At 41.7% G+C, this 23,498-nt stretch overlaps 1 protein-coding gene across 2 annotated transcripts in view; it reads left to right on the top strand.

Annotated features, from left to right (window-relative positions):
* The window catches only part of LOC139289835 (RNA-binding motif, single-stranded-interacting protein 3-like), a 105,001-nt gene that overhangs the window by 10,007 nt on the left and 71,496 nt on the right, over nt 1-23,498 (top strand). For both annotated transcript variants that reach the window (XM_070911477.1, XM_070911478.1), the window contains exon 2: nt 20,804-20,991. In XM_070911477.1, coding sequence (XP_070767578.1) covers nt 20,804-20,991 — 188 coding nt within the window. The remainder of the gene's footprint in view (nt 1-20,803; nt 20,992-23,498) is intronic.

Below are 23,498 nucleotides of genomic sequence, written 5' to 3'. Positions count from 1 at the left end.
AAATTCAGAACACACTACATTAATGGTCCCGTACCTTCAACCCTATCCCTAACAACTGGATGAAATCCTCTTCAAAATGCCTCCATGTGTGGAATTATCCTTAAATGCCAGTGCATACAGTGATTATTTTATTATTATTATATTATCCACGAGAACCTGGCGGTGCAAACTGGGGAGATGATGTGCCACAAAACAGATGATAAATATTCTATAACAATGTTTGACATTGTGTATTGTTTCAAAATTATCTATTCTATATATTTATATCATTTTATTAGAATGTTACTCATCAATATGAAAGAATAACAACAAAAATGAGAGAGAAATTATATTTTCTCTAAAAACATCTGTGTCACAGTACTTGCAAGCACACAGGACACATTTGTTTGTATCCAGCAGCACAGTAGGATCCATGTGTGAACAAACTCTGGCGGTCGACCTCTGGACTCTTTCTTTCTCAGTCTGTGAGGAATAAAGAAACACAGTTAAACTCTATAAAATTACCACAGGGTTTGCCCTTACAGACAGTTTAGCCCGGTTACAGACGCGCTCTTGTCCCTGAGCCAGAGGTGGCTGGCCAGGCCAAACATCTCCTATTCCCTGCTAATGAAATCCTGAATAAAACCCTCCCTGCTCGGCTTGATCCACCCCCATACACACACACACACACACACACACAATTGCACAAACACACAAACACAGACACCCACTCTCCAGGGTTCTGCTACGCACGCACACACACAAACACACACTCACAGAACCCCCTGCAGTCTCAGCCGGGGATTATCCTAGGAAAACACTCCTTTTGTTGGGCCCCAGTCAAATTACTTTTCAGAGCTCTCATGCTTTTATCAAAGCTGTCTATGTAACTGTGTGTGTGTATATGTGTGTGTGTGTGTGTGTGTGTGTGTGTGTGTGTGGGCATGCATGTTAAGGCAGTCCAAACATAGGCTGATTGCAGGGAGCACATCCAAAGTGAACGGTCATTAATGACACTTGAAAGTAAGCTGTTTATATTGCTCAATGTTTGTTTGTGTGTGTGTGTGTGTGTGTGTGTGTGTGTGTGTGTGTGTGTGTGTGTGTGTGTGTGTGTGTGTGTGTGTGTGTGTGTGTGTGTGTGTGTGTGTGTGTGAGAGAGAGAGAGATATGGGATATGGGACATGGGATCCGCCCCCTCTGTGGAGAAGTATTCAGGAAGTTCTACACAACTACTTCAAGGCTGTCCTCACTAGAAGAACAACAGCATTGGTCTTTCAAACGCATAAAATAATAATTTCTTGACTATTGAAAAAAAAACCTCTAAGGGAGAAGTTAAAGTGGCTTACAAAGTAAACTGATCTTTCTTGTTGCCTAAACATAACCAAAACTTAAGAGAGAAAAAATGCTCGTATATATGGTTTTTTGGAACAGTGGTTTGTCTGAAGAGTGACCTTTTTTGTTCTGTAGGTATGCGGATACGCTGACTGGATCAGTATACATGGAGTTCTGGGAGAGCTCTATAATGTGTAGTCATACTTTTGTTCAGTGGATTATTATTTTCTGGGGTACCAACTCTCAGCCTGGGCAATGGCCAACTCAGTTGACTGGGCACAGATTGTTAAGCTACATTCAGCTTCTATTCATTCACACTGCTGGCCCTCCTCAGAGACTACCAGTCTTTTTTGAAAGTTGTGCGAGAGTGTGTTGTGTGCAAGTATGTTTCGGCATGTGACTGCCCATGTGTGTGCGTTGAGTATCGTACACGTGTGTGAGATGTGGGTTTGAGCTCGTGCCTGAGACTCAGAGAGATGAGGCGAGAGTGCCAAAGTGAGAGATAAACAGACGAACAACGAAGGAGGAGAGGTGAAGCGTATGCGCGTGTTCGGGTGTGCACGTGTGCTCGTGCGCTTGTGTACGTGTGTGTCGAGGGTGCAAACTAGCTTTGTAGCTCTCAGTGAAGTGTTGATTTAAGTGGAAGTGGAGGGAGGAGATGGGATAAAAGGCCTGACTAGATTAGGCTGGCACACACTACTGAGGCGTGCTGTGCTGCCTGGCCTTTCAGCGCACTCTGTACTGAGCGTGTGTGTGTGTGTTTGAGAGACTCTCACTTGTGTGACTACGTCGAGGACACTGGAATGGGGTTTGTGTGTGTGCAACTGTGCTGCTGATGTTGGTGCAGCTGTACAATAAAGCAGCAGATTAGCAGAGCCACCGCAGCCACTATAACGGTACTGAGAACACTAATCACTGTTCTGACATCTCAGCAGCAGTCTGTGCTGTACATAGTGTATGTTACCACTGACAAGTGCCTCTGTGGAGGGGAGGTATGGAGGTTTTACAGTGTGCATCCACAGTTCTGTACATCCCTACTGAATGTCCCAGATCCTTTATCTCTGTGAAGGAGATGGGGAAACAACTTTTTTCGTCTTCATTTCTTTTAATATACAGTTTCTGCCAGTAGGAGGCTGAAATACTGCATATTCAAGCTCCCCCACCCAGACACCCCACTGTTTGAAGTCAATGTAGTCTCCAACAATAATAGTTCATTGGTTAAGTCGCTTGCAGAACTGTCTGTCCATGTTAGTCTCTCTGTGTGTAGGAGACTGACAGTTGAGGGTAAAAATAACATTTAAAGTGGTTTTAAATGCTTGAGGTGTGCTTGATTTAACCTGAACAGACAACATAACAGCTTCAAAAGTGGTAACACTGCTCGTAAAATTTGGCAAGCCATCCGCCCGCTCGCTTTTTCAAATATTGAACGTGTATTCCACTGCTCTTTAGCCAAAGGTTTAAAGAGCAGCAGAGGCTCACTTATTATTGGCAAGGTGTTTGTGCAGTACAGTTTAACACTCATTGGGCCTTTATTATTAACAAAACAGTGCTTAAAAACCCAGTTCAGTGAGTGTGAGTCCATTCTGTCACATTTTAGCAGAAAGGGGAGAATTAATTATTGAAGCCACAGCTCAGTAATAGTTCTATTTCATTTATTTTTGCCTCTGTTCGGTGCTGCTCGAACTCCACCACCATGCTGTCATTTGTGCTGAACCATTGGATAAGATGGAGACATTAGTCTGCTACATGTGGTACAGCAGCAATCTGCATATTTCATTGATTTAACTTCCTGTATGAATAATTAAGACCCTGAGAGGCAGTATCTCCGTGTACATACATGTTTGCATTCTTGTGTGCACATGCTCAGTTGTCTAGCAGTGTATTCAGTGGATACCTGATGCATTTATAGGTTTAGTGAGTATGTGTGTGCATGTGTCTGCATATGTGGATGCCGTGTTGAAGCTCATTAAAACGTACTTTGTACATTAAGAAGATGTCCCTTATGCAGTATGTATCACAGGGCATCAATGTGGGGAGTACTAGAGTACATTAAGAGGACTTTCTTATCAAAGCTTGACATTGTTCTTGGACTCTTGCATATTTGTGTCTGTGGGTGTTTCTGAGGGTTCCTGCTGCCATTTGTGCTGTTTTTGGGTTGACCTATGATTCAGGGTGACTGACTCATTCCAATACTATTGAAGTTGGCTGAGCTGCACCGGATTTCCCAAACCATCCGTATACTAACATAGTCATACAGTTAATCTCAATCTATAATGCTGTTGTTATCTCTTCTTCCTGTTGAATACCACATATTTATTCCCGGCACTTTGAGACACTATGACATGGGTTGGCTTCTGCAGGAATATACATAACAGATACATCCCAAATTTAAGAGAAATTCTTAGACAATGTGTTCTGATTAAAATGTAAACAAGTGATCCATTGCCCAAAATCATTCCTAATGCCCGAATCCCATTTGTTTCAGTGAACGCCTGGCACCAGTCGTGGTCTCATCTTCAAATGAATACATCATTTATCATTTAATATATACAGATTTTATTTTTCCTCCTAGACAAGGAGCTGATACATTTACATACTTTGCAGTTACATAATACATGGATAGCACCTGATGTATGGACATTGACAGTTCTATAGCTTTATAATAATCCCATTATTTTTACCTTCTGGACAGCAGTCAATAATCACTAAGCAAGTCTTTCTTCCTTTAACCAATATGCCATTGTTTTACACTTTTGTATGAGCCCTTATTACTGGTTCATGTCTACAATAACATCCAATTACAGAAGTAAGACACTCAAATACCATTTTATTTAGACTGTAAAAACTCAAACACATGCAAGCACACATGCAGGCATAAATGAGATGTACAGCAAGTATTTGTATGTAATAAAATCATGTACACACACACACACACACACACACACACACACACACACACACGGCAACTGTCAACTGCTAGATTAGATGCAGTGGAGGCTCCGTGTACAACAGGAGGAGCATTCAGTGCACCGCTGTGACAGAAAATACTAACTGTCGCACTCTTACCAATACCAACCCTAGAATTGTCCTCTCAGTGGAGGTCTCTCTCAGTCCTCCCTGTCTCTCTCAAGAAGAAATCAATGATGGGGGGGACACTCAGTTAGTGTGGTGAGAGACCCACCTGCATACAAGGCATACAATAAGTGAAGATGATCTTTTGTCCTGTAGAGAGTGTTTTTAGTCTGACAAATTGAAATTTTTAGTTAGTTAGTTAGTTTTGTGTGGTGCATGCTGAAATGATGAATTTTACGCTTTAGTTTTGCATTATCTCTGAAGCACCATAGTAGATTAAATACTAAGACGACAGAGGTGAAACTGCAACCAATCTTCTTATTGCACTGCAGTAAATTGATCCAAAGGATTATTTTCAAAAAGTCAATGTATTCCACTAATGGATATCTCTTGTTATGGGGTACTGTGACTGTTACTGAGTATTGTCCAGAAACATGGGGGGCGGGCGTTAGTTGAGTGGCAGGTACTTGAAAAATAAGTTAATAGTAGAGGAACATACAACTGATGATACCATAAAAGCTGTGCTACCTTTACATACATGTAGCTGTATTGCTCTCACAGACGCACTGCAGAGGGCACAGCAGCAGCGCACTGTATACATAAGAGGGAGAGTATATATCACAGCATAATGGACATTACATAATGCCACTGTGATCTCCCCCACTTGAGCCTAAAGCTCAACTCACATTCACAAAGACACTAAAGTGGAGCAGGCCCAGGTGGTGCTGGTTACCATCTGGAGGAGGTATCTGGTGGATTGTACATCTGCAGAGGATGCTAGGTCAAAAAAGTTAAAGCACAGCGGCAGAGGAGAGGCAGAAATAAAGGAGAGGATCAGGGGTGGGGGGCAAAGGCACAGATAAGAGAGAGGGGAGGGGGGGTGGGGTTGAAAATATAAAGAGCTTCTAAAATAAGCTTATGAGAGGAGGGTTGTTTGGATCAAAGATCTACGGACTCCCTGGTATTGGAATTCCTTCCTCGTTCGTTACTCTCAGCAAATACTCCTTTGACTTCTCTCTGAAATATACTATGTTGTTAGAGCTATATTGCTAGGACACCACGGTTCTGAATCTTGCACTTCTTATTATTGTGTGCTCATGGTTTTCGTGCCCAAGGCAGCTTATTCACAGTCTAGAAGCCAAAAATAAACGTATACACTACGTAACGTGTGAGAAAAGGGAGTCACACAAGACATCATGTCAAAGCTGAAAGACAGTCATACAGATTTCAAAATATACAATCTGGACTTCACAACAGTCAATCAGAGACAGGAAGTCCAGCCGAATTACAGATTGAGTGGCAAACCCAGACAGAAGGGAAATGGGGCTGACAAAAGTGGAGAGGCACAAGAGAGACAAAGCAACAGAGGCAGACTCTTCCAAAGTACAGCCACAAGCTGTTGGTCTCAGTCTGCCAACCCAGCTCAACTTCCCAGCCATAGATAAGCTGTGTGTGTACATAATTCATAAGCATAGCCAAATCAAGATCTAGAGATTATCATGACCAGTGGCACAGTAGAGGAGAGGAGAGAGGAAGGGAGGGAGACATGGAGCTGAAGAGAGAAGGGAAAGTAGCTATATGGAGAAAAATAGTTAGCAAGGATGTACAAATGCAATTAGAGGTTACAGAGCATGAACTAGTTTATATTCACCCCACACTTACCTGTATGCACCAGCATGTGTTCACATGCACATTCCCACAGGCTCCCTGTGTATAACCCTCTCCTCCCTCTGTTTCTCTATCTCCTTTCAATGACTCCCTCCCTCCCTCTTTTACTTTCAAGGAAGGGTAATCCCTCTTGTAGCTAATGTGCTGTGACATTTCATGGTACAATAGGATTTGGGAGACACTATGTATTCTCATGGTGCCGGGGTCTGGCTGATAACCTCGCTGTCTGGGTGATTTTGGGCTGCAACAACTCTTGGACTAGTTTTTATCTCACTTTGGAAATCTAATTCTCAAGGTGGAAATGCAGTTCACAATAATACAGACTCTGAGGTGACACTTCAGGGGTTATTGGTAAACCACAGAAACTGCATACAGCCACACAACACGTCAATTTTAAGAAAATGTACTGTTAATTCAATCTGACTCAGATATTGAATCTGTCATGAACTTCTGTAGCAGATTAATGTTGTTTCTGAGTAGTAAAATCCTTATTCTAACTGAGTGGTGTATGTTATACATACAGCTCCAAATCAAACCAAAGTTTTATTCTTATTCTGGGGTTTTTGGCAGGCTAGGCGGCTACTCTGGTGCATTGCTGCTTCTAAGGTTTAAGACTGAATTGCACTTATAAATGAAAGTCCGGTTTACTTGTCAAACAGTTGGTTTGAACTAAGGTCCCGTCCCTGACCAGGCAGATAGCCAATCATAATTTAGGATCATGTGGCATGTGGGGTGGCCAACTTCAGGAGTGGCCCGTGCCACCCCAGGCCACACGCCAAACACATACAGAAAACATAAACCTCAAGAACCTCTTCACCACATTCATAAAGTTGACTCTTAATTGAAAGTCGTTTCAAGTTGTCCTTGAGTTAAGATTTAGTATTTTTTTTTCATCAAAGCAGATTCGTCTGTCTTCTGCAGTTCCCACTCATCTATGTTAGTCAGTGACTTATGCCATAATAATGGCATAAATAGTTAAAAGGTGGAGTCTTGGCGTATGAGAGGCGATATGATACAGATAGCAGGGTTTCCCTTTGGATCAGCTGAAGGCCGAAGTGCTTATCTCACCAACAGAGCTGATGTGTGAGGATAGGATATGGGGGTGGTAAATGTGCTCATCAACCATCAGGCACAGATATAACGCTGCCAGAGTGCCTTCAGCTGGACAGCACTCAACGGCAGCAATGTTGGGAGGGATAAATGTTAAATACTTTGCATGACATTTATTGTGGATTATTCTTTTAGTTTGTCCGAACAAGGCAGGATGTTTAACGGCAATCTATAAGAAAGGTCAGAAACGTACAAACCAATAAAATGAATGACGAGGGAGATGCTGTCCTCAATTATATTCCTCACGCTCTTAACTTTACATCCCTTGATTGAGCACCCCATAAATGGTCTTTTGCATGAGGCCGCGCCAGCACTTTAGCCTGAGAGGCATCTTACACGGTTCACTAGCCGCTAAAACTGCACACAACTGAAGCAGTTTAAACATGCGTCTGCACACGAAGGCATGCACTGGACCCACATTGTGCACACACTGATATTCGATGCACAGTTGTTACACACACAATTCTTTCAAAGCTCAAAGTGTAGCAAGTTAACTATTTTTCAAAGACTGAAAAGAAAAAGATTTTTTCCCCTGATACCTGTGCAGATTTAAACTACAAAAGGGCTCTGAATGACTCATGTTGGCACAACGAGGGCTACATAAAACAGGCTGTTACTGTAATAAAAAATAAGAACAAATTGTGGTTATGAGGCTATCACATGACAATAATGACGTTTTTATTTCCTGATTGTTCAAACTGTCGTGGAGCCTCGAGTCCTGGCACATTCGATTCACGCCATGTCATTTTCCCCCTGCACCAAGTCAAATCATCAAATGAATGACTTTAATCCAAGTCATGCAAAAGCCCCCGATGCTGCACAGAGCGTCTTCCTCAGCTGAATGCAGATTACAACTGAAGTGAGCCGAGTGTTTATCTAGCTAACAACCGTACCGAGGGACTTACGTCTTGTCGCTTTGATTTGCCGTAAGATTTGTTTTGAGAGCGTGACAGCGAGTGTGAGACAGATAGAAGCTGAGACGTGTCACGCCCAGATTCATGAGACGGGGTTGGCAGGCCCGCCATTTCTGTTTTGGCTGACTGTGTTATACCTGGAGGGAACTCGGTGCTGCCGACGCTACACTGTAGCCAATTTAGCTGGAGCACAGCTGCTAAGAGGCTCCCCGAGGTGTGTGTGTATGTGTGTTTCAGGATTAAGCCACAGCACCAATTAAAGCCTCAGACTAGTTTTTAAAGGATAAATTATTAACAGCACAAGTGACCTCTCTGGTGGCCTTCCCTCCTCCTCTGCTTTTCTCTCCTCTCACACCTTCGTCTGCTTTCGTCAAATTTCCCTCCCTTCCCTCACAACATCTTTTTCCTTGCTTCTGTTTTTATTTTCTGCACTCCCTTTTGTTTCACTATTTACCACTCTGTCTTGGTGTCCCTTGTACAACCTGTGAAAGATCATAGCTGGATTTTCTTTCTTTATGTTCTGATATTTTACTCTTATATTTTACAATTTAAATGGAAAACAAGTCTGGTTGTATGCGTTGAGTGTTCCTAAACTCGCAATTCAAAATTTAAATTCTCCCCTTCTCACCAGGCAAAAAGAGAAGGAACAGCAAAGATAGTGATATGTTTGCATTCGAGAAAGATTTCTTTCCGTTTACTCCATTGCCTCTCTCTAACTTGTGCCTGTTCACGGTGATATTTTTGTTTCAAGATGTGTTTTCCCTCACTGAATACTATTTATGCCTCCAGGATACAATTGGGCTTGATTGTGGCTCTATGCAGCTGCATTCCCCTTTTTCTCCCTGTGCTCAATAGCAAAAGCATGTTAGCCGGTAATGGATACTTTTAACCTTTTCCAGGTAATTTGATCAGGCCTTTAAATCAATCAAAGCACACGCACCGTCTGGGTAATGATCGGTGAATACATCGAGTGCTGCTCTCGCTGCTCAGCCGTTGTTTTTTTTTAAGTGGGCGAACCATGTCTCTTTCTGATTTGATGAATGGTTCAGTATTGGATTCTGAATTATGAATGTGAGTTGCTGTGTATCATCTCTCACAGGGACAAAGGAGGAGTGAGAGTTGAAATGGTTTAGAGACCTAAATGTATTTAACACCGGGTTTACTTCGGGCTGGCATTCAGTATTCCAACAAATGGAATTTCCTGTGGAAAATGGTGCGGCATCCCCTCACTATATTATGTTGGTCCAGTGGCTCATCATAATCCAGATGCAATTTGTTTTGGCAGCTGACTCTATTAACATACTGTTGGAACATAGTGCATAGAATATAAACTGTGAGTTTCACTTCAACAGTAAAGTGTATACAGTGGAGGTGCATATCTGAATGAAAGTCCCCAGTGTAAAATTATTGGGCCTAAGTGGTATCATGTGTGTCTGATTCTTTACCTTGCCTCTCTTCTCTGGCTGTGTTATGTATTTCTATTTGCCACATTTTTCTTACATGTTTCTATCTAATCTTCCACCTGAGAAATAAAAAGAAAAACGCAATGATTTGACTGAGCACTACCTTTTGTTACGATGTCCTATTATGGATTTTCCCTCCAGATATCCTCAGGTCATCATCTGATCTCAGTGAGCGGGCTTGGATTCCACTCAATATGTTCTTACACTCTGATCTCGTCCTCCCTCCCTTGCTCCTCTCAGATTTGATGAAGGAATTTAATTAGAGCAGAGAGAGAAACAAGAAGGAATGAGGGACACAGTGAGGGAAGGAAGCAGAGTAATAATGAATGGGCAGTGAACCTGAGAGCAGACGAGGTAAAGATAAGTGTGTTTAAATCAGACCTGGTCGATCTGAAGGAGACAGGCATATTGAACCTTGTTACTACTTTAGACAAGACTTTATATAGATGTACTGCAGCATTGACGCTGCAACATTGCTTCACTTACAGGTGAAATTATCGGTAAAACCTGAGGTACCCATGCAGGATCACATGAGTTGAGTAATCTATGTGCAGAAGCCTACAGCACCATCACATGTTTTATAATTTCACATTGCGTTTGCTACCATAGCTCAGTGAGATGACCTTAAACAGGAGTGCTTGTTTACAGCATTTTCATATGACTTCCATTAACATAGATTAGGTGGAGTAGAATACACCGGCCTTGGATTTGTTTTTCAGTGCCGCTCAGCTGTGTCCTGCTGTTAAGTGCCAACACACATCCTACAATAGGGAGATGGATGTGTATTATATGTTTACAAATTCTCACCTTAAAAATGTACAATAATTGACTGATTCAGAGGGATATAGGTTTATACAGAATATGCGGGCTGTAATATAACACAGACCCTTGTTCACCTCTTTTTCACTGTAATTACAATGAAGTTACACAGTATGCGACCTGTAAAATGAAGTGATCCTGTTTCACTACTATTTCACTATAATTACAGTGTATTTACAGAGTATGTTGGCTGTAAAATAAAGCGGCCCTTTGGTCACCCCATTTTCATAGTAATTACACTGTAGTTACAGAGCATGCAAACTGTAAAATAAACACTAATTATAGTGAAATAGTGGTATAAGGGACCACTTTATTTTACAATCTGCGTACTCTGTAACTACACTGTAATTACGATGAAATAGCGGTGACATACTCTGTAACTTTATGGCCATTTATATTTTCCTCATAAAAGCTAATAAGCTACTATAGCCTAGTTTTTAATATGTCAGCTGTAGCCATACTTTGTGTTTAGTGCTAATTATTACATTTTAGCATGCTAACACACCAAACTAAGATGATGGACATGGTAAACATATCTGCATTATACGTAACATTAGCATGCTGATGTTAGCATTAGCTCAAAGCACCGCTGAGCTAAAGTACAGCCTCTCAGAGCTGCTAGCATGGCTGTAGACTCTTGTCATAACTGACAGGTTAATCTGAGGTCCCCATTTATGTTTTGAAGTAACTAGTCTGCTACACGATGTCGAAGAGCACTTTTGTTTTCTTTTATTTGTTTGTGTGTTCGTGTTTTATGGTACCGTGTTGAATGTGTGATGATTCATTTCAAGGGTTTTTTCCTGGTACACAATATATTGGAACAGCAATATTAACCAGTGTGAGGTAACATAGACAGGCATTGACCCCAATGTGCTTTTTCATAACTTCCACCTCTGCAAAAGACTTTCACAATGCAGAATCTCTTCACCAACGGCTGATATTATTACTTAGCCTGTTCCAGTAATGTGATAAGTCACCGTTCCCATTTCTGTTGTCTCGTATGCCCGCACAATATACTGTATGTCACGACCTGTGATGTTGCTACGCTTATAGTGACATTTTAATTGATTCACTAATGAGGGTAGACCCCCCCAGCACACACACGCACCTGCCAATTGCTATCTTTGCTGTTTCTCATTGTTACTGTGCGAAGACAAACCCAACACACAAGTGTACACACACAGACGCCAATCCCTATCTTTTCAGCTTCTCATTGTTGCGGTGGAGAAACATTATTCTTTCTGCACACTTATTCTATAGTCTCCATTCTTTGACCTGACGCTATATAAGCATTCTGTCTTATTCTTGTGCCCTCTTATTCTGATGGTAATTTGACTGCCTGAAAGGACTGGCAGAGGATTGTTCTCTCTCATTCAACAAAATACTGTAAAAAGTCATTCCTGGGATTAAAAAAAGCTCCGCGGTAGATTTCCAGAGCTCTGCTGTCGTCTCTGCAGTTGCCCGTCGGCCCCCCGTTCATATGCTAATGAGCCCGAGCTTGATTGTTTCCTCATATTTTAATCTCCTGCACAGTGTTGGAGGAGGGGGGCAGCAGCAGATAGAAGGCGTGTGAGTACGAGGAAGAGATGAGACGAGAGGAAAAGAGATGATGGACCAGGCAGAGAAGAGAGGGTAGAGGCTGTTGGCAGCTAAGCAATGGAGAGGAGGAGAAAGTTGAAGACGAAAGACGAGGAGACAAAGTGTTATGTAGGAGGAGGAGGAAAGCAAAGTGTTGGACTGGTACAGTGAAGAGTTGAGGGACATGAGAGGGCAGGATGATATTATTAATATGCAGAGGAGATGATAAGATAAAGAGGGATAGAGGCGCTGCTGGATGAGAAGCGGCAGGTAGGAATATACAGTTCACCTTATAAGGAGACATCCAGAGTTCATCAGCAGCGACAAAGAACTGGAGCTGCTGCTGCTAAAACTCTGCAATATTTAACATTGCTTCATTTTAAACTTTGAGGGGAGTCACTGAAGAACAATGAAACCTCCATACTTTCCCTTCTTATAAAGGTCTGTGTAAAACCAATCACGAATCACAAACCCCGCCTGCTGCCGCCCATAATGCATATTGCGGGGTGGAAACAGAAACACTGACCAAAGGGCAATGAGAGGAGGAGACTTTTCTTGAATAAACGAACGTGTCATTTGCATAAATATACATAATAAAAGAGCTTTGTGCAAAGCTCCTCTTCAATATGCATGTTTTTTTTCCCTTTTTGTAACTTGCATGCTAGAGGTCATGCAATTAAGAAGGAAGAATGTAGCATATGATTTTTTTCTTTGGAATATACTCATTGGGGTGGGTTTTGAAGTATAATGCAGTGGAATAATTCTCTTGGATGTCACTCAGGAAGGTTTTTTTTTAGAAAGAGTTACTGGGATTGTTGCAGACAGCATAGGCAGCACATATGCAAGAAAATAGCTTTGGTAAGAACTTGAATCTGAGCCAACGTGTGCGTAGTACGTATGTTCAACATGAGATATGTGCATTGGCAGACTTGTCTTAAACAGGTTAGTAAGAATCCTTACTTGGACATCATGCCAGTAAGGACATTTAAAAACAAAATAATGTAATTTACTGGGTGATGGTATTTTTGGCAGACATGTGCTGTTATGCATGGACTAAGGCTCTTTGTGTTGCTCTTTTCTTGTTCTTTTTCAGATTCTCACTTTCTGTAACATCTGCGCATGGAAACTACAATATGGTTAAGGTCAGGGAAAAATCGTTGTTATGGCTAATAAAATAAGGTTACGGTATGGTTAGGGTTAGCAACTAAAACACCTGGTTAAGGTTAGAGAAACATGGTTACAGCTAAAAAAAAAATAAGAGCATAACTTGCAGGTCTATGACAGGTGACAAACTCCGGTCCCCCCACAGGCTCATATTCCACTTTGCTAAATATAGGGCACACTACTTCCTGCTTTGGTAGTTAAAGTTAGCCTTGGATGTTAAGTTTAGAAGCTTGACACTCTTCTTGAATGATAAATGATGAATGATAATTCAAGCTCTAGAATTACATCATGTACATGTGTACAAATGAACAAACATAACACACACATACAGAATATACCCAAATATAGACACAGCTGTTGCATAAGCTCATGTCGGTGGGTGTTGTCTATTTCCCACATTTCCAACATGCATACACACACAGCCTTGACCCCAAGAACAATAGCTGTGCAGCCTCATGCAGATTGAAATCAATCTCAAATTTAACAGCGTGCCTGTAAACAGAATCAGAATCAGAAATACTTTATTGATCCCTGGGGGGAAATTGTACAGTACCGGTGCTCCCATTCAAGATTAGAAAGTAGCATAAATTTAGAGCTAAAGTATGTACAAAATATAAAAATAAGAAATAGAAAATAAAAAATAAAAATAAAAATATACACATTTACAGTATGTAACTTACACATAGCCTGCACCTCCCCTCTCTCTCCGACCTTCTCAAAAACACAGCCGCAGAAATTCCGAGCTCAGCGACTATCCACAGTCTCTCCATCATCTCCTTATCTCCCAGCAGGTCAGTCAGCACCAAGCCCAAACTGGATGTCCTCCCGGGATGTTTGTGCAACTTGTTTATGACAGCCCAAGTTGTTGACGCTGTTGTTGCTGATGTTAGCGAGAGAGATAGAGATGGCTGGAACATCCCATCCCACTGGGAACCAACCTAGACGACCTGAGACGGAGAAAAACAGGGAACAAGTCGTTTGGGAAGGGGACTGGGAGAGCTATGAAGGAGGAGAGGAAATTAGGGGAGAGGTGAGAGATAAACAAGAAGTCTAGAGAGAATGAGAGTAGACGTACATGAAATCTAATGGCGGATAGATGAACAGGCGGACAGCATACGACAGCAGAATGAGAAGTCAGCATTAGTGGAAGTGGCTTTATGGTGCCACTAGTTCTAAAATGCAGGAACAAAGACTTTATTTTAGGAAGAACTCAGCACTGACAGAAAGAGTTTGTATTATGTGAGACAAGGGCAACATTATGATTAAAAAGATGAGCAATTTCACCAGCAGTATTTACAGTATTTATGTTTCAAATACAGTTAAATATACTTCTTTACATTACATCTTACACTTAATTTTAAAAGCCATACAAATGTAGTTTCCTGTTGCACTAATCTTCTAATGAGAAATTAAATAGGTCATACAGGCTATGTTCAACTTTCTGCATTTCTAATTAAAGTGATCTTTTTTCCCTTTCTGATTGACCTTTCAATGATCTTAAATATGGGCTGATGAAACTTGCAGACACCCTGGTAAAACATGATATCCAGTTATTTCTGCCTCAAAAAACTGCAGTGTGTCTGCAGGTCCTGAAAAACTTAAACAGCCTTAAATTATAATAATTATGGCTGGATAAGCTCAAGGGTCTAGTATAAATCTAGTATTACACTTGTAAAATATAATGGTTGGTGTGGTATGTTTTTGTCCAGTGACAAATAACCCCAATCACAAAGACTGATATTTGACATGTGTTTTAACTGCATATTTGTTGAGGTACGTTATTGTAACTGGCATGAAAAGAGGTCTTTAAAAGTTTTACATTTAACTTAATGAAACATGCAGACACTGTGTATGATTGCCTTACAAACGTATCCTTTTTCTGGTATTCCAAGCTTCTCATGGAACTGGACTTTTATATAATAACCGTCAGGTGCGATTTCCCCAGACATATCATTTACTCTGCAGACTAATCACAGGCTATACCTCTAGCCTACACATTCCTCAACTTGACACTTGCAAACCTGTAAGTATCCAGTATTGGATATCATTAGGCTTGTCTCCAAGAAGGCTATTTATACCTGTACACAACATTAACTGAACTTGCTGCAGTCTCTGCTGCATATGCCATCTTTCCTTCCTTTATTTAATTTTCTTATAGTATTTATTTTCTGTGTGGTGATGCTAACCTCCTGAGGCCAAATAATCCAACAAGGCCTGGACATGACAGTTTGGCAATCAAGGTATTTTAATCAAATCCTGAATAGATGATTTGTTGTCTTTTCAAGGTTTCCGACAGGCGAAATAGCCAAGGCTTAATTTAGCTGCTTGTGTAATCTCTAAACGGAGACGGTATATTTGGGAGCCATGTTTCCATTCCAATGTATTCATAAGCTCTTCCTTAAACCCTTCCGCTGCTGTGTTTAGAGGCACAGAGAGTAAGAGAGACAATCTCAGTGCTGGACCCAAAAATAGACCGCATTCTTTCCTCTGTGTTTCAGGAAGCATCAGAAGAGGCCGGAACAACCCGCTCTCCCATCCTCTTTTCCCCTTATCCTCTCTCACTCAGTTCTCTTCATCAGCCGTCTCTCTTTCACCATCTCTCTGTTCTTTTCTCTACCGCCTTCTCTTTCACCATCTCTCTTCCATCTCGTTATCCCTCCCTTCCTACCTTTCACCCAATGTTCACCCCTCACTAGGACTTTTCCTGTACTCTCCTCCCTTTATACCATCACTTAGTGAGCCTTTCCATCCCTCCATCTATAATGGACTCACACTGAATACAGCTAAATTTGTTGCTCCATAAAACTTTGCATACACACCTACGCAAGTGAGAAACATTGTGTTGCATTATATTAAATGCACATGGAGGAGCATATTGCCAGAGATGAGCCTTGTTAAATGTATAGAACAGTTACAGCAACAGATGAATAGACTCATTGTTGGCTATTACGGTAATCTCTCAAGCCATGTTTTAGCTTACACTTGGTGTATGTCTTTCTGTCTGTCTTTTATCTCTGCATCTCTGTTTTGCTCAAACAAAGATCAATGTGCATAGATACAACAGCAACACACTGACACACACAGAGCCCCAGTATGCAATAATGAAAATCGCTTTTGCTGAAAATAGCAGGGGAAACCTGACCTTAGCAAGGTCAATGTACTTTTACTGGAATGAACTGAGCTGTGGTTGTTTGTGAGTGTGTGTGTGTGTGTGTGTGTGTGTGGGGGGGGGTCAGTTGAAACCCATTTTCAGGGCTTTCCAGGAGCTACTCATTGTTTGGAAAGTAGAGAACTCTCTAGGGACAAGAGGGCTATCTATAGACTGCCCTTGCAAGTGTGTGCATGCATGTGACTTTAGTTGCAGACATCTTAGTGTGTGTGTTTAGTGTGTGTTATTTGTATTAACCTAGCCGTGAATAAAGTAGTGGATGGGTAGAAAGGAAGGTCAGCGTCCACAGAATGGATGGTAGATGGTAGAGTACCCGGTCGCTCGAGTACAGAAGAAACAAGAAGCAGCTCGGAAAGCTATTGTGGCTGACCGGCGCCAGCATGTTAGCTACAATAGTCCACCAACCAGCCATGCCTCTAGAACCACACATTTCACAAAGGCGTACAATGAGACCAAAGCAAACAGTTGTTTCAACGAAAAAGAGATTGAATATTGTTTTGGATTCAATAATGATAGCATATGGCAAATTAAAGAAAATAACAACATTAAGTGTCTTAGTAAGGTGTTGGGCTACAACCCACCAGAACAGCTTCAATACGCTTTGGCGTAGATTCTACAAGTCTGCAAGCATCTGCATTCATATGTTTAGGGTGTTTGCTTTAGTGGTGACAAACTAATGCGACACAGAAGATTAAGCTTCAAGGCAACAGCAAATATGTATTTCATGGAGATGGCCTATATGTAGACCAACAGACCTTTGTTACCTGTTCAAGGTGATGCCAATGATGCTATGACCGCTGCATTGACAAAAACAACTTAAATTGTTTTTCTCTGTTCTCAGCCTTTTTTGCAATTCGGTATCTTGTCAAATATATGCTCAGCAGGTAGTCAGCAGCATGCACATATATGACGCCGTGCAGCAATTTTTGCGGTGTGTTGCCGTTCACATCTACAAAAACCCGGTGACTGTGTTTGTTTGCTTTGTGTGACAGTTTGTGTCGCTGCCTCTGAGCCTTTTTCCCACTGCGAGAGCTGCTCCACTGTACTAAGTGTGTCAACAATGCCAGCTGAGAGGCAGCCTTCAGTCCACACACTCCGACTGCAGAGTAATCCTTAAAAGAGAGAAACTGGGAAAGAGAAAGGAGGGAGGGAGGGAGAAAGATAGAGCGAGCATGTGGGAAGTGGAAGCATAGAGGTGAAAAGAGCAAGAGATTGAGCGATGGTGGAGTCGAATTTGACAGTGAGCGAGCGAGGGAGAAGAGAGGAGAAAGCGTGGTTGCCAAAAAGAGAGAGAGAGATTTCAATGTTTCAAAGGATTTCCCTATCACAGTCTCTGACACATTACATACACAGCTCACTATCGGCTCGACCCTGACAGCTGCACAAATTGGGCAAGGCCTTTGATCAGGTGTGTGTGTGTGTGTATGTGTGAGTGAAGACAGGCTCTTTTCTGCTTTAAGTCATGGTGGAATGAAATGAATGTACATAGATAAGGCTGACAGTCAGTGTGTGTGTGTGAATAAATGCTGCCAGTCTGGTTATGTTTTTGTGTGTGTATTTATTGCATGTGCTGGTATTATGTTTGTAAGCATGCATGTGTCTTATCTTAAGCATGTCATAGCTTTTATTCCAGTAATATGTCTCTTTCAGATGAAGCCTGGGGTCCTTTATTTGTATCTGACACTTCCCATCAAATATGCATCCATGTTTTTTTTCTGAGTCGGCAGGTAAATAAACCCATTGTTAAGGTGCTTGTATCGAATCAGCCCTCAACACAATTCAGGCTTTGAAGCATTAGCGTTTTCATTACCTTGATCACAGACACCACGTGAAAACACACACTCGCAAACTTCTCAGTACAAGTCGCACACTGCTGGGCACCGAGAAGCTTCTCTGGTGGAGTTTAAAGTTTGATGCTCAGTGGGTCTGTTTTCTAGCAACTGAAAACCTGTCTTTAATAAGTATTCAGTTGCAGAATATGAGAGTTGTCACTCCTTACAGTCATGATACGGACACATTACCATTGTATTTTCAGGAGGTGCTGGTATTCTTAAGAAAAGCAAGCAGTGTGGCGCCAGGGATGGTCCTCTGGGGACCATGAATGTGCGATGAATCCCACTAGAGGATGAATCCCACTGACATTGGTGATCCTCTGACTTACTCTAGAGCCACTACCTGGTTGATATGTTTTGGCTTTTATCTCAAAGCAGTACAGCCTCACAGAGCGGCTAGCATGGATTCTTAGGGCGTAGGAATACGGCCTTTGCTATGTGATCTACAGTAGGAATGGGAACTTGCATGTATTTGATTGATTTGCTGGATGACGTCATCTTGTGTTGCAGCAAAAGTTGAGCCAGATTCAACTTACAACCCAGCAGTATTTTGCTGGACCCCCACTGCGCCAATAGACTGGCTCCATTCAAATGAATGAGAGGCCTGCATTTTGATTAACACAGGACTCAAGTAATACATTTCATCATATATTAATGTTTGTTTGTTTTTAAAAAGAACCCAAAGATATTCAGTTTACAATGATATGTGACACAGAAAATCATCAGATTCTCACATTTGAGAAACAGGAACTAACAAACAACAAAATGCTTTATAATTTTTAGCTTGATAAATGACTTAAATCATTATTTGATTTCTTTCCCTATCGATTGACTAATTGATTAATTAGTTAATTGATTAAGTCAGTTTGAGCACTGGAGAAGTTTTTTGCATTGTTCACGTCATCAGTAGCTCTCAGACCCAGAGACAATATTTTCTCAGTGAACACAGGGATAATTTGGGAAAAGAATACCAAACTGCAAATGTAAGGGTCCATGGAGACACTTGCAATATAGAGTAGGATTTGTCACAGCCATTAAAATTAAGTATTACCCAGTGCAGCCTTTTTTCATCTCTGTACTTTGTCATATTTTGGTGAAATATATAGGCTCATTCTGCTCTGTTAGTATAAGGCAGTGGCCTGTAAACGACACTGCTCCACAGGCACCATCTCCTTTTACTGCCGCATATTTGCTGTGCATGTGTTGAATCCTGTCAGCGCAGTCTTCCTGAGCTGCCAGCGTGCTTGTGTGTGTGTCAGGAATTATGTGCCAGTTGAGGGAAGTACAGGTAATGGATTAATATCAGAGCTGGCTCAGGCTCCACATCGCTGTGTGGTGACAACCTGTCATTATCACAAACACCGGTTCACACACACAAGCTCACACACGCTCAATAGCATTTGCAAATACACATGCACATACATCCGCCAAATACATAATACATCCAAGGACATACACTTCTTTCCACTTTCTTTCCCTGTCTCTCTCACTCGTCATTGGGGCACATGGTGGAACTGGCCTGTGATCATCTCAGCAGGGTCTTGAACTAGTCGCCTCCAGTTTCCTACAGTGGGACCAATGCTGAGACCAGATTTCTTTGTCAGGCCAATGTGGCTGTTTGGCTCCAAACATCAAGGAAGCAGACAGTTTTGAATGCTTTTGTCGTATGAGCCATCTGGCTTGTTTACTTCCTCCAAATTTAACCTAATAGTTTGCCTTAGAGCAGGCAGGGGTGGGTACGCTGCTCTCTGAACCCATCAGTTCCAAACACTCATTAATCCTCGCCCCTCCTCGCCGCCAGAAATGGTCATCATTAAGTCATTTAGTCTGCATTGAGCTGTGTAATTGAACAGTGGAGGCCAATAGGAGAGGTTTGAGTAAGTTAGGGGTGACAAAGGACCCAGGCCCGGATTAAACACTGGATGGCCTGGTTTGTGCACCCATAACAGGATGCTTAACAGAAAATTCTCAAAGCTCAATAGATGTGCCTGATGCAGTCTCGTGTGGTTGAAGAAATAGTTGACAATACCTTGAAGTAGGGAGATCACTAGTATCAAGAAAATGTTTAATCTTTTTTAATCCAAGTCTGCTTGCATTGGAAAACAAGTTAAATGATCACATTTTAAGATTCAGTTTTAGACTAAATGACCTGTCAAGATGGCTGATATACCTTTTACACACACACCACCGCTCAGAGCCGTTTGTCCATCAACACTTTGTAAACATCTTCATCTTTAACAAAGCTGCCAATGGCTTGAGACATTTCCTGTTCCATAACATGAAAACACTAGAACTTACAGCAGGTCTCACTGAACAGGAATGTTTATTGCATTGTCATTAAAGCTAACTAAAGCTGGAGAGGTTACTGCTTAAGATGCAACACAGCTTGTTATTGTGATTGATACAAGCTCTCGTAGTAAAACTTGGTACCATGATCATAATGAGCACTACTAATTACACATATCCTGCTTCCTTAATTTGATGTGCATCCTGTTGAATCAAGACATTGGTGCAGGAAGAGATTATTCAAAAGAATGTGAGTTCAGTAGAAGATGATGTTTTGTTTGTTGGTGGGGCAGAAATTGAAAAATAACCTTTTTTGGTATTATTAAATTTGTGATTATTATGGCACAGAAAATATTTTTCATTGTGTTGTGACCTTAAGTGACCTTTTTCTTTCCCCTTCTCTCTCCGTCTCTGCAGCAGTCCTATGCTCCTCCCCCTCCGCCCATGGCTCCACCCAGCCCCGGGACCACAGGAGGAGGTGGAGGTGGAGGTGGAGGAGGAGGTCACGGAGGAGGGCTAGTGGAGCAGCTTAGTAAGACCAACCTGTACATCCGAGGCCTGCCGCCTGCTACCACCGACCAGGACCTCATCAAACTCTGCCAGCCGTGAGTTCTGTTGTATTCTGTTCAACTTTATCTGACCCTGTCCTGTCTCTGCAGATGCATCCTTCAGTGCTGCCGAGCTCTGTTCAGTTCAGCTTGTGGTAATTAGCTTCGCGTGAGTCCAACAGCAGCTTATAATGAGTATCAACAGTTTGCTCTTGACCTCTCTGTCCCTCCCCTGTGCTTCCTCAGAGGAAAAAACAAAACCCAGCTGGGCCTAACCCATCCGCTCCCTTCTGCACTGGGTCATCTACACACACATGCTGCACAAGGACAGACGCACACATCCTTCTATCCATCAGCAGAAGATATAAACCCCTCAGTCTTTAACAGAGATGCCAACAGTTAGAGACATTCCTTGTTTAAAGGCATAGAAATATTTTACAGTATGGCAGGTCACTCCATTCATTTCATGATAATAGTAGTAAAATTAGGCTGAACAGAAACGTAATTGCATTGTAGTTAATGCAACTAAGTGATACCAGTAGAATTTGAAATGTGATGATTTTGGCAATCCAGTATTTTACGGTAGCTATTGCAAAGATGATTTGCCAATCCTCTAAACATTTTAGTAAAAGCTATATTACAACTGATCTGCAAGATTGGTATTGGAGCTGATGAAGGCATATAGTCATTATTGACCAGCAGTGTCGTAAACTTGCTCTCTTTAGAAACAGTATAAACATTAAGATTGAGAGTTCTCAATATGTATCCAGTATCCTTAACCTGGGAAACAGGTCTCACCACAAGTAGCTGTTCGTTTGACTTGATCTTACTCAGCAGATGGAGTTTTAAAAAAGTAATAAATTATGAAACCTGGAAAGTATAAAGAAAGTTGTTTTGTATTATATTGTTTCCCATAATATTGGACACGAACAGGATGTAGATATTTTCTGTGGTGTAATTACAAAATGGAACTTTGAAAGAAACCTATAACCAAAAACTATGAGCTGATTTTATTTCTCACATCTTATCCAACTGGATTGATTTTATTCACAGACATTCGAATATCACTACTATCAAATGACTTGGATAGGAATTGCGGGCAAACATACTTGATTGAGACCTTGTAATAACATTCCTAGTAACAGTTTGGAAACCAGTTTTACACCAAAGCGTGTGAGCAGGTCAGTGCTAATGATGCATTTCCGCTAACATGATAACTGATATGACACGAGAAGACGGATCACCCTCACATCATTATAGTCTAGCGTATCTGTTCTTCTTGATAATATATTGGTGAACGACGTAGTTATTTATTGACTGCAGTAACTTTATTGTTAGCACTATTTGTTCTCTTCCTTCTTGCTAAAAGTGGATCCTGCACATTTTTTATTCCCAATTGTCCCCATGTGGACAAACAGAGTCAACACAGAATGTAATGCAAACGATAAACCAACTCTCCCAGAGAGAGAGTCTTGTTTGCCTAAAGCTATTTCCTGTTATTGTCAAATGTAATTGGAGAAGGAGATATTGAGCTAAATATTCTGCAGGTAAGGACTTTAAATGATCTCATAAACATTTCTAATTGATTTTGGAATAAAGAAAAAGATCAAATGTGAAGACAATTACCCACACACACACACACACGCACACACACTCACCATACCTTGCCCTTCTGCGTGTCAGCTGCAGTTCAAGCCTGTTGTATTTCAGCTTAGCCCTGGAGGCTTTCTGGAGAAACAGGGTGAAAAATGGGGGCCAATAAAAGTTTCATTAGAGCCCCAGTCAGTGTGCCAAGTGGCCAGTAACATTTAGGAAAGGTCAGTGGGGGAGGGGGGCCTGTGTGTGCTGTTGGCCAGCAGTCTTAGCCTTGGCTTTCCAAATCTCTCCGGCTTTCGGAAATAGACTGAGTGGCAGTTTCCTGTCACTCACTGACATGACATGCACGCATACGCACACACAAACACACACAAACAAGCATTTCATTCATGCACACAGTTGCAATGAATAACGGAAGGGCAGTCCCTTGACACTGACGCACACACATACACACACACTCTTTCAAATCAATGTCATCCCCATCCTTATTGTTACCAAGCAGGGCTTTTTTTGTGTGCCAACTCGCCCACCAGCACCATCCTCCTCGTTTCCTCCCTCCATCCTTCTCGCTCTGACCCCCTCCCTCCCTCTCTGTCTCTGTGCCAGTTCTCAGAGTGTCAGTGAAAAGTGCTGTTGTCAGCTGACATTTCCAATCACTCCCCCGGTCGGCCAAACTATGGACACACTTTTAACGTCTGGGGACAGAGCAGAACGTGAGCGGAATCTAAAGCGGAGCACAAGGGCAATTTCTCTCTCTCTCTCTCGCTCGCTTTCACTCACACTTGTTGTCTTTCTGTCTCTCTCTCACGCTTACCACTGATTCACTGTTCTTATCTATCTATCTATCTATCTATCTATCTATCTCATGATGGAGGGGTTGTACGAGGACAGACGAGCTTTAACCACTCAAAGCCACTCATAGGAGAAATCACCGAAGAAGAATATAAAACACTGAATGAGTTCACAAT

Source organism: Enoplosus armatus, chromosome 9 (genome assembly GCF_043641665.1).
Source record: "Enoplosus armatus isolate fEnoArm2 chromosome 9, fEnoArm2.hap1, whole genome shotgun sequence".
Classification (NCBI taxonomy): Eukaryota; Metazoa; Chordata; class Actinopteri; order Centrarchiformes; family Enoplosidae; genus Enoplosus; species Enoplosus armatus.
Note: the sequence above shows the minus strand (reverse complement) of the source record. Positions and strands in the feature narration are given on the sequence as shown.